Raw genomic sequence first — 17,645 nt, forward strand, 5'->3', positions numbered from 1 at the left:
TTTATTTATACAAGCACTGGGGTACAGGCCAGAGGCTCAGGAGGGCGAGAGAATTCACCCGAGACAGAGCAGGGAGCAGAACAGGCAGACGGACCAAAATACACTGCTGAGGGGAGCAGCAAGCATGACAGGAGAGGTCTGCTGTGCCATGTGGGAATCGCCCTGGCCTGCTGGAAATCAAACCAGCACCGCAGAGGTTGCAGACAGCTCCACAGAGCAGCGCTCAACCAGCTGCGCCACCAGGGAGACCCAAGTTCCTACCTTTAAAATCACAACACAGGGACCCGCTTTCTAACTGAAAACTTGAAATAATTTCCCACTTGGATCATTCTTTCATTTAGATTTTGTTTTTTATTTCAGGATGAAAATATACATGAAAACCCTGAAAAATTATTTCCAAAATATTTCCATCTGGGATGTAATAATTAATCAGGGACCATGCAGAAAATGTTGGGGTTGACTCTAAAAACCTGTACAACAGTCGCCTAGAGTCATAAGACAAACCCGATATTTGTTCTGTGTCACAGCAATGCTGGGGCTCTCAACATTCCAGTAGTTTCTTTGAGTTGATGAAACTGAACAATGCCTCTCATCTGAAACTAGAAAGACATTAATTCAAAAAATTCTTATTTAAGTATGGATTTGATATATGTAGAAAACATGAACATAAATGTGTGGAGTATAGGACAAGTGGGTCTGTTTTTAGTAAATGATATAAATGTAAAAATGTTCTGGAACTAGGAATCCTGGGAAGCTGAAATCATGCAGGGAACAAAGATGTAGAAGAAGGAAGAAATAAAAAGCAAGGGGACACTAAAATTCATTTCCTTTCTATACTTAATATAAAATGTAAATGGCTGTAATAACATTGATGGTATCAGGCAGAGCAATGAAAATAATAATCACTAAGATGTGTTTTATACTTCAGAGTTTGAAAAGAGCTTTGTCACCTCGGTGGCTCCCTTTGACATTGGAAGAAATTGTTCTTTTCATTGTTAGATGAAGTTTGGAGTAAGGAACTTGCTCCAGGAAGCATTTAGTGCTTGGGAGAGCCAGGCCCAAAGCCAAGATCTCAGACTTCTCTTCGCAGCCTGTTCTAGACAATGGGAAAACTCTGAACGCTGAGTCCAAAGTGCAGTTTTCTAGTCCTTGTGTTATAGAGCAACCTCGATATTAAACGGGTTCCTGGCTGTGGGTCCTCACCCGCGCGCTTTAAAGGGACTTATGAATACTCTACTACAGACACACACAAAAGGTTAATAAAAGGTTTATTTACAAGAGGAAAGGAAATAAGGAAAATGTACAACTCAGGGAGAAAATAGGGAAATAAAGTCTTCAATGCGTCCTACCTGATCCGATGACCTGGAAACCCAAAGTCACTCTCAGAGCTGGCCGGATGCTGCGAGCTGGTGGATAGCCAAAATGGGGTCCCCCAAAGCCCACGTGTCTGCCTTTTCTATCCACCTGGCTGCTTAACCCCACCCTCAGGTCCCAGCCACCTTCCCTTTGGTGGTGATGGGATTTGGAGTTCCCAGTGTCTTTGGCTTTGACCTGGGGTGGGAGTGGAGTCCACAAAACCTATATGGAATTAGCTTTGGGACATCCTTTTCCCCCTAACACTTGCTCACCTCTCAAGCTTGCACATTTGGCCAAATAATTTATATCCCTAAAGGTTTGTTTTTTCTCTTTATAGTTAAATGTCATGTACCTTATTTTCCTTACAGGATCAAATAAGACAATATAGAGGAAACCTTTTTATAAACTGTTAAATGCTATATAAATATCAGGAAGTTGTAGCTAAGCCTATCTTGATGAGCTGATATTCCTAGGGCCTTCCTCAACACACCCCTATGGTTCTATTGTCTTCCCTTTTATGTTAAACAATAAAGAATCCCTCCTTCCCTTCAAAGTTAAGCCAACTTATAAGAGTGGTCTGTAAACACTCTTCACTTCATTGCTGTCTGTCTATTCCCCAGTAACTGTAGCTGGCTTCTTCCAATACTATTACTGGAAGCATAATAGTATTCTCTGTATTTCCTAAGGCAATTGAAATTTCCTGGCCTTGTTTACTCTGATCTCTGTGTGATGTTTAACACATTCTTTTCCTCTTTTTTTTTTCTTAGTTTTTTTTTTTTTTCCTAACATTATTGCTCATTTTTGTATAGTATTTGGTTTCTCCCCTCAGGTGTAGTTCCTGTAGTTCTCCCACCACCATAGCATGATCCATCACCATAGTCCCTTGAGCTCTTTCCTCCCCTGTTGTGACCCCTCTCCCTCCCTTTCCCTTGCTGTATGCCCCTGATCTATGGTCAGCTTGCAAGTTTTTTGTGTTTTTTTTTTTAACATTTTGCTCGGTTTCTTTGTATTCCAAATATTAGTGAAACTATTCCATATTTATCTTTTTCTTTTCTGACTTATTTCTGCTAGCATAATTCCTTCTGGCTCCATCCATGTTGCTGCAAATGACATGAGTTTATCTTTTTTGATCACTGAGTAGTATTCCATAGTGTGTGCGTGTGTGTGTGTGTGTGTGTGTGTACTACAACTTTTTGATCCATTCAAAACACTTTCTTTTTCTTATGTAACTCTCTTTTGTATCTTTACCTCTCCCCATCCTCTTATGGCACCTAGTGATCGTCACTCACAGAATTCTGGCTCTTGCATTCTGCTCTGTCACTGTAAAGGTTCTCATCCTAAAATGCCCTAATTGTATCTGTACCCCCAAACTCTATGCTTATCTCCAGACACATTTGTCTAAGTATATCTCTATTCAAATTCAATAAGTCCAAAGCTAATTCATCATCTTTTTTTCTAAAATCAGATTCTCTTCTAACACCCCTTATCTTGGTGATTAATATCACCATTTACCCTATTTTCCAGGATAATGTGAAAACCCAAGATTCTTCCTTATCTTTTTCTCATAATATGCAACTGGTCTTTAAGTCTTATCTATCTATTCCTCCTTTAAATACTTCTCAGAACAATCTAGTGGTGTGCACGAAAATATAATGGAGAATGGGAAAGAAGAATAGCATTTAATGAGTTTCGTAATGTAAATCCTCCCTTCATAGCTGATATCAAAATACCAAGATGACATCACGAACAGAATTGGAATGGATGCACTGTGCACACGTCATATAGTATTTCTATGTACAGATACAACGGTATCTGTAGGCAGTCCAATAATCATGAAATGATGAGTTTTGAGTATTTTCTTTGTTATTAATATAATTATATTATATAGTTTAGTTATATATTAATATTATTAGTTTAGTATAGTACAGTATAGTTGTATATTAATAATTTCAGTTATATAATTAATATTAAATATTAATAGTAACAATTATATTTAAGATTTGATTTCTAATGATAACTTTATTGAACAACAAATTCACAAAATTCCTAGAAATTTACCAATCTGCTCTCATAAAGCAGTAAAAGATGGATATATCCCTCTCATCTCCATTTCTAAAACCATAGTCAAAATTTAAGGCTCCAGGGCCTCCCCTGGTGGTACAGCGGTTGAGTGCTGGGCTGCGAAGCTACCCGCAGCCTCTGAAGCACAGGTTCAATCCCCGGCCCCCAGTGAGGGTCCCACATGGCGCGACAGACCTCTCCTGCCACCCACTGCTCCCCTCAGCAGTGTATTTCATCAGTCTGCCTGTTCTGTTCCCCGCTCTGGCTCTGGTGAATTCTCTCACCCTCCTGTGCTTCTGACTATACCCAGTGCTTGTACAAATAAATAAATCTTTAAAAAAAAAAAAATTAAGGCTCTGATGGCCTCTCACCTTAATATTGCAATTTTCTCCTATTCAGTCTTTCAGCTGGGCCTCCCCGATGGCCCAGTGGTTGAGTGCTGGGTTGCCAAGCTGCCGGCAGCCTCTGCAGCGCCGGTTCGATCCCCGGCTGCTCCCCGGCCACTGGACGAGGGTCCCGCATGGTGCGCAGACCTCTCCTGCCGCCTGCTGCTCCCTTCAGCAGTGTACTTCGGTCCTTCTGCCTGCTCTGCTCCCCGCTCTGGCTCTGGTGAATTCTCTCACCCTCCCACGCTTCTGACTGTACCCAGTGCTTGTATAAATAAAATAAATCTTTAAAAAATAAATAATAAATAATAAATAAATCTTTCAGCTGGTCTGTTTTTCACACAACTGTCCCAAGAATCCTTTTTAACATACAAATCTGATTATATCACTCTCCCACTGACAATCATTCATTGAATGCCCAGAGCTTTTTTGCTGGAATTTAAAATTCCTTGTTTAATGCACAAGGACTTGCCTTGTTTTTGATATTTATCTCCCTCTATTTCCTCTACGAGCACCCTAGTGACTCAAACATATGCTCTCTTGTCTCTGGATTGTTTCTGATGCTGCTTCCTCCCTCCAGATTGTCCTTTCCACCTTTCATACAGTTACTTATTACTGTTTGATTTTCAAATACCAAATCAAGAATGACTTTCTCTAAAGTCTCTTCCATATGGGGACAGTATTGCACACTGATTAAGAGCACAGACATAAAAACAAAACAAAAAAGCCAGGTCTCAATTATCAGCTCTGCTACTTAGCTGTGTAATTTTGGACATATTACTTAACCATATTTTCCATGCTAGTTAAATAATAATAACAATGTGCTTACCTTATATGCTTGTTGGGAAAACTGAGAATTTGTATATGCAAAACCTTCAGAACAGTGCCTACAAATCAAGCACTTAGGACTTCGTAAATATTAACAATATTAATTACCAATGTTAAATGCTTCTAACTTCTATTTCCATTGCATTATGTACATATCATCACTTCACACTAACTTGATTTACATAACTTTATCTTCTGTATCTTGTCAGACAGGAACTGTGTCTAGAAAGGCAGTGTCTAGCAGGCACTCAAAGAATAAAAGCTTGAATAAATGATACAAGCTTTGGCTAACTAAACACATTTCTTTGTTTCATTCAGCTGCATTCAGATTTAAGAAAATGTGGAGGGTTTGTGAAATCCTATGACCAAATTAAAGGGAACTATTTTCTCACATTAAATAGCTATGCACATTGTTTTAAGAAATAAACTCAAAAAGAAATCAGACATAAAACCCACAACACTTTTGATGTCTCAATGTCTGGAGACAATTTTTGGTTGTCATAACTACTTGGGAGTGGGGGTAGAGAGCTTCTTCCTTCCCCTTTATGTTGCTACCATTTAAAAGAAATGTGGCAAGAGTTTTTAACCTAATTCCATTGTCATTTGTGATGAATATTGAAAAGGCTCCTGGAGTTAAAAGGAACTTTTGTAAATATGTGGGCAAGAGACTTTAAAACTTCTGCTGGGAAATTATTCTGACCTTAGAGCAAAACCTCCATTATATTATTTTCTTAAACTCTAAGTTGCTTATTCAAAAGTCACAATTTGACTTCTATGGAAGATGACAGCAAAAAGGATAAACATTTATTGAATATCAGACATTTTTACAAATGCTATTGCTCCTAATCTTCACAAAACTGAATTAGATATTGTATGAGACCAATTTCTTCAGAGAAACAGAACCAATAGGACATATAAATATAAATTATATTATATATATAATTATATATATGCACATATATGTATATGTACATGGAAGAAGAGAGTTTCATTGTGAGAAATTGGTTCTTATAATTATAGTGACTAATAGTTCTATGATCTGCAGTCTGCAAGTTGGAGGCTCTGAAGAGCTGATAGTTCAAGATAGTCCTAGGCTACCCATGAGGAGCACTGATGGTACGACCCAGTGCAAGGGCAGGAGAAGGCTCATCTCCAACTCGAGGCTAAGAGAGCACATTCTCCCTTAGTCCATATTTTCCTTTTATTCAGTACCTAGATAGACAGGATGAAACCCATCCACACAGGGGAGGGCAATCTCTTTTACATAATCTATTGATTCAAATGCTAATCTCTTCTGGAACCACCCTTAAAGGTACAGCCAGAAATGAGGTTTAACAGGGGCATCCCTGATGGTGCAGGGGTTAAAGTCAGCCCAATCAAACTACTCGCAGCCACTATGGCATGAGTTCCATCCCCAGCCAAGAAGCTAACCCACATGGCAAGGCAGACCTCTCCTGTCTCAGCAGTGTATTTCAGTATATCTGCTTATTCTGCTCCCCACTCTATCTCTGGTGAATCTTCTCTCACACACACTCCTCTCCCCTGCATCTCTGACTGCACTCTAGTTCTCGTATGCATAAATCTTTTCAAAAAAAAAAAAGAAATGAAGTTCAAACAGATAGCTAAGCATCTCACACCCAAGTCAAGTTGTCGCATAAAATTAACCTTCACAAACATTATCCCACTTTTAGATGAGGAATCTGAGGTTCAGGGGTTAAATAACTTGCCAAAGATTACATGCATCATAAGTGTTGTTCTGAGTTACATGCTTTTCTAACCCCACGCAGCAAAATGTTCTTCTACTGACCCAGCAGTTCTCAAGCAGTGATTTTGCCTTTCAGGGGTCACTTGGCAATGTCTAGAGATATTTTTCATTGCCATAACTAGTTAGAGAGGAATGAGGCTTGCTACTGACCTCTAGCAGGGAGAACTCAGGGGTGCTGCTAAATATTCTACAGTGCACAGGATGCCTTCCCTCCTCCAGAAAGATTTATCCTGACCCAAATGTAGCAGTACCAAGACAAAGAAAGTATGTATTAAACAATACTATTTGTGTTCCAAAATAGTAGAAAAGCAATAATATGCTGATCTAAAACATAATTGACTGTAGTTCCATAAATCTAATAAATGCTGGTGGTATGAATGAATGTTAGAATAATGAATGATTGGAAGCTAGAGGAAAGAAATTGTATTTTTCATTAGTCTTTACAATTAGCATCTACTAAGAGAATAAATACTCTAAATTACCACCAGTAATAAAAAGGAAATACCTTGTACTCATTTACTCCTAGTGTTAAATACCATAGATAAAATATTTCGGTTTGATACAGTAAAATTATATTCTATAATTTTATATAGTGGGTTTGTTATAGGACAGGGAGAGGGGCAGCCCAAACCCCGCAAACCTGCCTATTCTAAATGGGTTCTGCCATCCGCCGCATCAACACAAAACATATGACACTTTAATGGGAAGGAACTTTAATAAAAACTAGGAAACAATACAGGTAAGGCAAAGAGTCTAGTTTCTAAATGAAGCACCCAAAGTTACCCGTCCCCTCGTGGGTAAAACTCCATCCATATGGGATCGGCCCAGAGCAAGGCCCCAAAGCCTGCCACAAGTCTAAAGCATCTTCCAGTGGGGACCCACAGAAAAGAGTCACAAACAACCAAACAAGCCCGGAAGGAAAAGAGCAAAATCAACATCAAGATAAAAGCTGCCATTGTCACCTCCCCACGGGTCTCACCCACATCTGTGTCACCCCGTCCACGACCAAAAGACAAGCGCAGCTTCTTCACATGTTGCTTCTCTTACACACATTGTAACCCTAAAAAAAAACTGTCTCCTAAGACTACACCCTAACATTTGTGCCACCATAGATATGGTGGAATAAAAATTAAAAGGGGGGATTGCAACAGGGTGGTCCCCAGGAAAGGGGGAGGTTCCCTGCCCCACCCAAGGGAGGGTGGAGCTGAGCAGGAAGGGGAGAAGCTGAAGAAGAGACTGAGGAAAGAAGCAGGATGGAGCCAGGAGACCTGGAGGAGGCGCATGGAGCCTAGAGACACGTGAAGAAGCTGCGCTTGTCTTTTGGTCGTGGACGGGGTGACACAGATGTGGGTGAGACCCGTGGGGAGGTGACAATGGCAGCTTTTATCTTGATGTTGATTTTGCTCTTTTCCTTCCGGGCTTGTTTGGTTGTTTCTGACTCTTTTCTGTGGGTCCCCACTGGAAGATGCTTTAGACTTGTAGCCGGCTTTGGGGCCTTGTTCTGGGCCGATCCCATTTGGATGGAGTTTTACCCACGAGGGGACGGGTAACTTTGGGTGCTTCATTTAGAAACTAGACTCTTTGCCTTACCTGTATTGTTTCCTAGTTTTTATTAAAGTTCCTTCCCATTAAAGTGTCATATGTTTTGTGTTGATGCGGCGGATGGCAGAACCCATTTAGAATAGGCAGGTTTGCGGGGTTTGGGCTGCCCCTCTCCCTGTCCTATAACAGGTTTAGTAGGTTAAGGGAAAAAGATAGCAGCAGTTTTTGGTTCATGAGTTCATAGAGTTATTTTCAATGTTAGAATCATAAAGCATTAAGTTTAAATGATCATCTAAGTCACCCTCTAAATTTTTCATTACTTAAAAAACTGTGTCTGACAGGCCACCCTGGTGGTGCAAGGGGCTAAGTAGCAGCACTATGAAGCTATCTGCAGCCACTGCAGCATGAGTTCGATCCTCGGCCAGGGAGCTAACTCACATGGTGCAGCAGACCTCTCCTGTCTCACCCACTGCTCCCCTCAGCAGTGTATTTCAGTAGATTCACCTATTCTGTTCCCCACTCTGTCTCTGGTGAATCCTCTCAACCCCAGCCACGCACCTCTGGCCTGTACCCCAGGTCTTGTATGCATAAATAAATAAATCTTTAAAGAAAAAAAGCTGTGTCTCAAAGAATAAGTGACTTGCCCATGTCTCTTAACTAGTTAAGGACAGTGCTGAAGACTGAGTCCAGCTCTCCCTATTGCTTGATGTTGAACTTTTTCAGTGTAAGATGTTTTTCAATATAACTGAATTATTAGATTCTGGGGGGAAAAGGAATGCTAAGTGTTTTTATTTAAATATGTTCTACATTCAAGGGATACTGAATTTCTATGCTTTTACCCCACTTAAACTGTAAAAGGCATCACTGAAAGGGACTTTTGATATCCAATAACCCAACCAAACTTCTCTAATAAGTCTTTATTTTCCAGCACAGAAAAATATTTGCCAAGTGTGAAAAACCCTTAAACTTAAAAATGTTGGAGCCTTTAATTAAAAACTGAGGTAAATTCTGTATTTTTTCAATACTTGTTTTGTTTTTTTGTTTTTTCCCCTTGGGAACATATTTGTGTAAGAGGCAAATATAAACCTTTTTTCACAAAAGAACTGGAAAAGAGTCAGAAGAGGAGCCAAGAAAACTGGGTTCGATTCCAGTTTCCTTTCTTAACAAACTGTGACCTGGAGCATGTGCTTCTCAGCCTTTCTAGGCCTGTTCATCTGTCACATAATGAGGTTGCTGCAATGATAAAATAATACTCCATTTGTAAATCTGTTTGGTAAACCTGAAGTACTTGGATAGCATAACCTTCCACCATCTTTTATATATCACTATCAATTCTAAATAAACTTAATTTAAATTTTATAATTGATGCAAGTACACTTTCCACTGTGAGAACTCTGAATTTCTGCTTAAGTAATATAGTCATTTTCTGAGAAATCCCATAGTAAAATTATACTTAAGTCTACAAGTTGAGAATGTGTTATTTTCATTAAAAGTTGGAATTGTTTAGTTCATTTAAGGTCACTGAATGTTTCCCCTACATGCAATTCTAAATCACCTTCTATGTAAAGCTTAACTCTCCATCCTTCCAACACACTCTTCTCTAGTCTAGGTGGCCCACACTGTGGGTGAATTTGAATAGCTGGGTGTGTGAAATGTATTCTTATTTTCTTCTAATATTGAAGAAATTCTTAAAGCCTCCTCTTCTACAACAACAGCAAAAAAATTTCATTTGCTGTTAGAACCAACACTCCATAGTAATTCCTATGTGCTTTAATAACAATAATAATGAGAATATAAGTCAATGAAGAATAGAAATCAGGGCCTCCCTGGTGGCGCAGGGATTAAAGACAGCGCTATCAAGCTATCGGCAGCCACAGCAGAATGAGTTCAATCCCTGGCTGGCCAGGGAGCAACCCACATGGTGCAGCAGACCTCTCCTGTCTTGCCCGCTGCTTCCCTCAGCAGTGTATTTCAGTAGATCTTTCTGTTCTGTTCCCCACTCTGTCTCTGGTGAATCCTCTCACCCCCCCCCCCACATACACCTCTGGCCACACATCTGGCCTGTACCCCAGTTCTTGTATGCATAAATAAATAAATCTTTTTTAAAAAGACATAGAAATCATCTGTTTATTAAATGAGGCATACAAAAAGTATGCATAGATTGCCATTCCACAGTAAAAATCCAGGACCATGACAGGTAAAATATGATAATATAAGCTCATACAGACAAGATATGAGGAGACAAAATGAACAGAAGAGATCAACATTCTTTTAGAAAACAGAAAGCAGTTGGAAGGACAGGAAAAGCTTAAACTTGAAGGTTTCAGAGGAGGGTACCATAAGCAAAAAAAGTTCTTGAGTGTAGAAAACCAAAAATAGAAAAACACACGGGGCTCAGGAAGTAAGAACCCAACACAAGAAAAAGACAAAGGCAGCACTAAGGGAGTGCACAAGAGATCCTGGGAAAAGCTCCACAGGGCCCTGGACTTTCAGTCAAAAGGAGCAGAGAAAGGACCCTGGAAAGGACATCACCACCAGGGGAAACATTACTTGGGGATTTGCTGATATTTTGTTGTAGTTTTCTTGTTCTTGTGATTGTTACCACACTGATAACGAATGCCAGCCTGTCTCAGTTCCCTTAGCCAATAAAAGGAAACAGAGTTTGAGGAGAAGGAAAGTGGTTTAATCTATCGACAAATTGAGAAGGGCAGCAGACTTGTGTCTAAAAGATCACCGTCCCAGGCCTCCCTGGTGGTGCAGGGGGTTAAGCACCGCACTATGGAGTGGTCCACAGCCTCTGTGGCAAGAGTTTGATCCTGGCTGGCCTGGAAGCAACCCATGTGGCGAAGCAGACCTCTCCTGCCTTGCCCGCTACTCCCCTCAGCAGTGTATTTCCTGTCTGCCTGTTCTGCTCCCCACTCTGGCTCTGGTGAATCCTCTAACCCTCCCTCCCCCCACCTCCACATCTCTGGCCTGTGCCCCACCTCTTGTATGCATAATTAAATCTTTGGGGGGGAAAAAAAATAAAGACCACCATCCTGCCCTTGTAACTTAAATTTCGTTTCTTGAACAACATTTTGTTTTTGACTGAATATTGAGGTTTCTTCCCTTCTCAGGCTTCCTTACAACAACAACAAAAATTTCCTTTAGTATTGATACAATAACTTTAGATAAGTTGCAAGGGAGTAGAAGGTGGAGTGGGCAAGTGTCAGCATGTCCATCCTCGAACATAAGCATCTGGAGGATTTGCTTGACATCAGCTTTCTTTCAACCATGACATTGTGGCCAGCAGTTCAGATGTTATCTTCCTAGTGGTGGACTTGATCCTCTAAGTGTAAGATAACAAAGTTGGTAAACCTACAGGGTAAATAAAGAAGATAAAAATGCTTATCTGGTCAGACAGAAAGAGACATGTCCTTTGTTACTGTATCAATACTAAAAGAAGTATTTGTTATTGTTGGAAGGAAGAGTAAGTGATGCATCCACAGACCAATACATAAAAACCAGGAAGGGAAGCAACTTCAATATTCAGGTAAAAACAAAATGTTGTTCAAGAAAAGAAATTTCAGTATGATTAAACACATAAAATGACTACTCGGGGCAGCTATGAGGAATAATTACATTGTCATAAATGTTGAATAATGATTTTTTTTAGGTTTATGAAAAAACATTTTTTTAAAGATTTATTTATTTATGCATATAAGAGCTAGGGTACAGGCCAGAGGTGTGGGGGGTGAGAGGTTTCACCAGAGACAGAGTGGGGAACAGAACAGACAGATCTGCTGAAATACACTGCTGAGGGGAGCAGTGGGCGAGTCAGGAGAGGTCTGCTGCACTATGTAGGTTGCTCCTTGGCTGACCAGGGATTGAACTCATTCTGCTGTGGCTGTCGATAGCTTGTAGCACTGTCTTTAACCCCTGTGCCGCCAGGGAGGCCCTGAAAAAATATATTTAAATCAATGTACCTTCTATCCCATGAGCATCTGTCCATACAATTCTCTGCAACAAAGAAGTCATGTTTTGGGCCTCCCCGGTGGCGCAGCGGTTGAGCACTGGGTTGCGAAGCTGCCCGCGGCCTCTGCGGCGCTGGTTCGATCCCCGGCTGCTCCCCGGCCACCGGAGGAGGGTCCCACATGGTGCGCAGACCTCTCCTGCCGCCCGCTGCTCCCCTCAGCAGTGTACTTCAGTCCTTCTGCCTGCTCTGCTCCCCGCTCTGGCTCTGGTGAATTCTCTCACCCTCCCGCGCTCCTGACTGTACCCAGTGCATGTATAAATAAATAAATAAATAAATCTTTTAAAAAAATAGAATTTAAAAAAAAAAAGTCATGTTTTAAGCACACTTTCATTATTTCAACTCTTAAGGGTTAATTTTGAATACATAGAATATTAAGCAGTGACTTAAACAAGAATTATGATATTATTGTTTTAGGAAGACAGGGGAGGGGAAGGAGGGGGAGGAGTACGTGTGTGTACGCCAGTGTGTTCTGTATCTGCATGTGTGTTGTATGTGAAGTGTTAAATCAGTAATGTTCTAAATGAGTACAATTATGGTAAGCACTAATATACTTTTTAAATATTCATTTAAGCACATTATTTAGAAATATTGATGTAAGTTGCAGAAGAAACTGCTCAATTTTTTTTTTTTTTACAAACCAGAAAGTATTATTTAAAGTTCTGTGCATGTATTCATGTATAAAACTAAGACTGTCCAAAAAAATGTAATTCTACTATTTCTGGGAGACCCAGAACATCTCTATTAAGACTAAACGCTGTCTCCATAATCCCAGGCAATTTGGGTTCCCAGATTTAGGGATACTGTACAAGAAAATATAGATAGCCCACAATTTTTTAAGAGTTCATCTGGAGGACAATTTACTTGGTCTCTTTGAGTCTCTCTGTCTCTTATCTGAAAACTAAATTAGAAAAAAAATTAGTTTGGAACTTTCTAAACTCAAATGCAAGGCAAAGAACCAAAGTGACACAGACCAAGTACAAAGCCAGCGTCCCTTAGAGAGAGCCCTTACTCAGGTCCAATCTGGATTTTGATGTGAAACCTCAAATTTTAAAGTGTTAATTTAATCGCACAATGATGACCAGACCAACCTATCTGCAGACTACCACCAATTCACAGATTGTCAATGTCACATCACTAGATCAGATGATCACTGGTAACCTCCCAAGGACATTGCAGTTGCATTCTGAAAAATAGTCATTGAGTGTGTACCTTTCTCCATCACCAGAGAGGCAGTTGGTTTTATCCAAACCTGACATACAATATTCATTCCCTTACTATCTTCACCATGGACACACATGAATTAAGCCCCAAGATCAGCATAGAGAGAGCCTTTATGGAAGGAGGAACAATCATAAGCAGATCCTGTCAAACACAGCTGGGCCAAAAAAATCAAGGAGTTTTTGTTTGTTTGTTTTTTACAGAGCCACAATTGGGTAAAAACTGTCATTAATCCCTGCTTTGAGATGTGTCCTTCCAACAACAATTGCCTTTAAATACAAAGGACAGTAAAAAGCTTACTATTTGTGGGCCTCCCTGGTGGCGCAAGGGATTTAGCACTGCACTATGAAGCTGTCCGCAGCCTCTGCAGCATGAGTACGATCCCCAGCCAGAGAGAAACCCACATGGCACAGCAGACCTCTCCTGCCACGCCCGCTGCCCCCCTCAGCAGTGTATTTCAGTCAATCTGCCTGTTCTATTCTCCACTCTGTCTCTGGTGAATCCTCTCTCCCACCCCCCACAACTTCCCTCTCCCGGGTCTCTGGCCTGTACCCCAGCTCTTGTATGCATAAGTAAATAAATCTTTAAAAAAAAAGCTTACTATTTGCTAGGAAAATTACCTTCTTAATCTGTAAATTACCTGCTAATTGTCCTCTTGGTTCACAGGCCTAGCAAGCATGAAGACTGTGCTTTTTTTCCTCTACATTTTGGGAACAGCAGCTGCAATCCCGGTAAATAAACTTTCTTCTTTTATTACATCTCTGACATTTACTTTAGGAAATTCCACTTAAAATAAACTGTTTTTACCTAGTGGTTTGAAATTCTCTTTTTTATTTTTGCCATATTATCTTAATTGTCCAAGCAAGGAATGAATAGATTAAAAAATTGAGATTAAAAAAATGGCTTAAGCCAGATGGAGAAGGACAAACACATGCCTGACTTAACTCCTATGTGGTATAGAGAGAAAATAAATAGATGAATTAAATAAAACAAAAATAAACATTTGGACTAAAAGACAAACTAGTAGTTACTAGAAGGAAAGAGGCAGAGTGGTGGGTCAGTCGGGCTTAAGGATACAATTACATGATGCAGGATAAACTTGGACTTGTAATGGTGAACTTAATATAGTATATACCCGTATTGATTGTCAATGATATACACCTGAAACTTAGAGGGTACAATGCAATGTTACAGCAATAAAAAAAAACTTACGTAAGTTATAATACAATGTTACATAATAATGTTTCTTTCAGAACTTTCAGTTTCTATGGGATAAAATAATAAATCTGCAGTTAAAAGTGTTGAATAATGGTTTGTTAGACAGAGAATGTGCCCAAACACCAAAATGAATAGGAAGAAATATATTTTCCTATGAAAACTCATTACTGTGGTATGATAAAGCTAAGAAATTAGTATGAAAAACTTTACCTTTTCTGCCACATCAAATACTAAGAAATTATGAGTCTTAAATAAAAACAGGAAGCAATGGGTTAAAAGGCAGATGCAGTGAGCATAAATCAGCTCCTAACTCATCTTTGGGGATCTGTCCAAGCAAGTATGCTGAAAGCAGACTGAGCTAGAACATTTTTTCCTTCATGATCAGATATACTGGTCCACATTCACACATGAAATCAGATCATTTGAGACTAAGTCAGTAGCCTCAAAATAACAGCAAAGTTAAAATATAAAAATAAAATGGAACTCTGGCTGGCATGATCATTTGGTTGTTCCCCCAAGTGATCCATATCATCCCTCACCAAATTAAAGAACTTGTGCTGTCCTTTCTTTTTCACCAAATGGTGAAAATAGTCAAAGCTGGTATCTCTTGAAATAGACAAAGCTGTTATCTCTTGTCTCGCTCCCTCTCCACATAGAAGATTCTGTCCTTGCTCTTTGGAGAGCGGGTAGCCAACTTCTGGTTGACAGATGTCAGCAAAGACAAATGCCATGCCACCTACACCAAGCAGATCTTAGAAGACAGAACCGGTGGCCACCGCTGAGGAACATACTTAAGTGGTGTGGCACTGCTCCAGCTGAAGTCATACAATGTCTTCTGAAATTGCAAAAGCAGGGAAAATTATAGTCAGCACAGAAAGGAACTCCCACAGAACCATTGTTTTCTCTCGAAATGTGTTTTTCCCTTGCAGCTGTGCTGCTATGTAAACAGGCGTCAAATGTGGTATTGAACCAAATGTTTGAACGACATGCCTGAATATAAATATATAGCAGCTGTTTCCTTTTTAGGAAAATTTGTTATTAGAAACCCAACCAAATGCTAAAAAGCTTAATATTAATGTCGTCTCATAAGATTTATCTTTTAAAAATCTCATCCCACTTCTCCCTTCTGCCTGAATTCTCCAAATGTAAATGAATTCTGTGTGATTAGAAGATTCCACAGATTTCCAGAAGGTATGTTGTTATAAGTGTGGGTATAATGATAAAGTAGAATCTTTGTTTCAGAAAATTTCAGAAAGAAAATGAACTGCTATTTTTTGTGTACTTCTCCAATTTGGAGGTGGGGGGGAGGAGCAGAGAAGAAGGGGTGCAGAGAGGAAGAGCAATTTTCAGTCTAACAAATCCAAATCTCCGGCATCCATTGCTTTCCATGATACCCCTGCAACAAACCAAGGTGATCGCCATTATTTCTCCTTTCTCTTGTCAAAAATGGCATCTCTGGAAATTTTTTTCAACTATAATGACTCTCCTCAGTTGAAAAGGTAATAAGCAGCAAGAGAACAAACCATATCTAAAGTAAATCTTGGGCCTCCCTGATGGTGCAAGGGGTTAAGACACAGCACTATGAAGCTGTCCACAGCCACTGAAGCACGAGTTCGATCCCCGGCCAGGGATGAGACCCACATGGCACAGCAAGTCTCGCCCTCTGCTCCCCTCAGCAGTGTATTTCAATCTGCCTACTCTATTCCCTACTCTGTCTCTAGTGAATCCTCTCCCTGCCCCCACACCTTTGGCCTGTACCCAGTTCTTGTATGCATAAATATATAAATCTTAAAAAAAAAAAAAGTAAATCCTACACTCTATGGCTTTTTTCACATTACACAATCAGCACTACAGGGCCTATTAAAGGAGTAAAGATGAATTATTCCATATAGAACCTAAGCTTTATATTTCTCCAAGTCTGCCTGACTAGCCAGATCTATCTGAGTATCCAAGTCTCTTTCTAATAAAAGTCCCATCTGATACCTCCCTAAGAGAACAGATAGTTCATATTATTACCAAACTACCAAATATTACTCATTATGAGTAATAGTAATTTTTTCACTTGGATAATTCCTTAATATTTATAAAACATTTTATTTATTTAATTTTAAAGTAACCATATTTTTAAGTTACATTTATTAGGGTAATATTCATTTACATCACAGTATGTCTTAGGGGTATACTAAGGTTTACACCTCTAAAGTTGTATATTATTTCACCACATCAACCACCAAAGCTCCAGTAATATTCCAATGGACCCCATTCCCCCCTGTTCCCCACCACACCACCTCCCCCTTTTAGAAACCTTAGTCACTGTCCAATGTGCTCTTCTCCCACCTGATTTTACTCCTCCTCCTCCTTCTTTATCTCCCCCTTTTCTCCTGGATGTCTCAGATCTATAGTCAGCTTTCAAGGTTTATCTTTGTCTCTCCTTTTGTTTGGTTTCTCTATATTCCACAAATAAATGGCACCATTAGGTATTTATTTGTATCCTTCTGACATATTTCAGTTAGTATAATCCCTTCTAGTTCCATCCATGTTGCCACAAATGACATGCATCAATCTTTTTGATAGCTGAGTAGTATTTCATTGTGTGTATATACCACATCTTTTTTTTTTTTTTTCAAAAGATTTATTTATTTATATAAGCACTGGGTACAGTCAGAAGCGCTGGAGGGTGAGAGAATTCACCAGAGCCAGAGCAGGGAGCAGAATATGCAGAAGGACCGAAGAACACTGCTGAGGGGAGCAGCGGGCGGCCAGTGAGGTCTGCACAGGGGAGGTCTGCGCACCATGTGGGACCCTCCCCAGGTGGCCGGGGAGCAGCCGGGGATCGAACCGGCACTGCAGAAGCTGCGGGCAGCTTCGCAACCCAGCGCTCAACCGCTGCGCCACTGGGGAGACCCTATACCACATCTTTTTGATCCGTTCATCTGTTTGAGGGTATTTAGGTTGTTTCCATATCCTGGCTATTAAAATAGTGCTGCAATAAACATAGGAGTGCATATTTTCTTTCCAATTAATGCTTTGTATTCTTTGGATAGATTCCTAAGAGTGGAATTAAGGGTCATAGGGCAGATCCATTTGTAGTGTTTTTGAGGATCTCTACATAGCTTTCCACAGCAAAAGAGACAGTAAAACAAAATGAAGAGACACACTGCTGAATGGAAAAAAATGTTTGCACATCACACATCTGACAAAGGACTGATATCAAAGATGTACGAAGAGTTTTTACAACTTAACGAAAGCAAAACAA

At 40.0% G+C, this 17,645-nt stretch overlaps 1 protein-coding gene across 1 annotated transcript in view; it reads left to right on the top strand.

Moving 5' to 3' along the window:
- SPARCL1 (SPARC like 1) overlaps positions 1 to 17,645 on the top strand; it is a gene marked incomplete at its 3' end in the record, with an annotated part of 56,975 nt that overhangs the window by 22,762 nt on the left and 16,568 nt on the right. The window contains exon 2 of the mRNA XM_084233582.1: positions 13,838 to 13,902. Coding sequence (XP_084089708.1) covers positions 13,849 to 13,902 — 54 coding nt within the window. The 5' untranslated portion in view covers positions 13,838 to 13,848. The remainder of the gene's footprint in view (positions 1 to 13,837; positions 13,903 to 17,645) is intronic.

This window comes from Talpa europaea (assembly GCF_964194135.1).
Source record: "Talpa europaea genome assembly, chromosome: 5".
Lineage (NCBI taxonomy): Eukaryota > Metazoa > Chordata > Mammalia > Eulipotyphla > Talpidae > Talpa > Talpa europaea.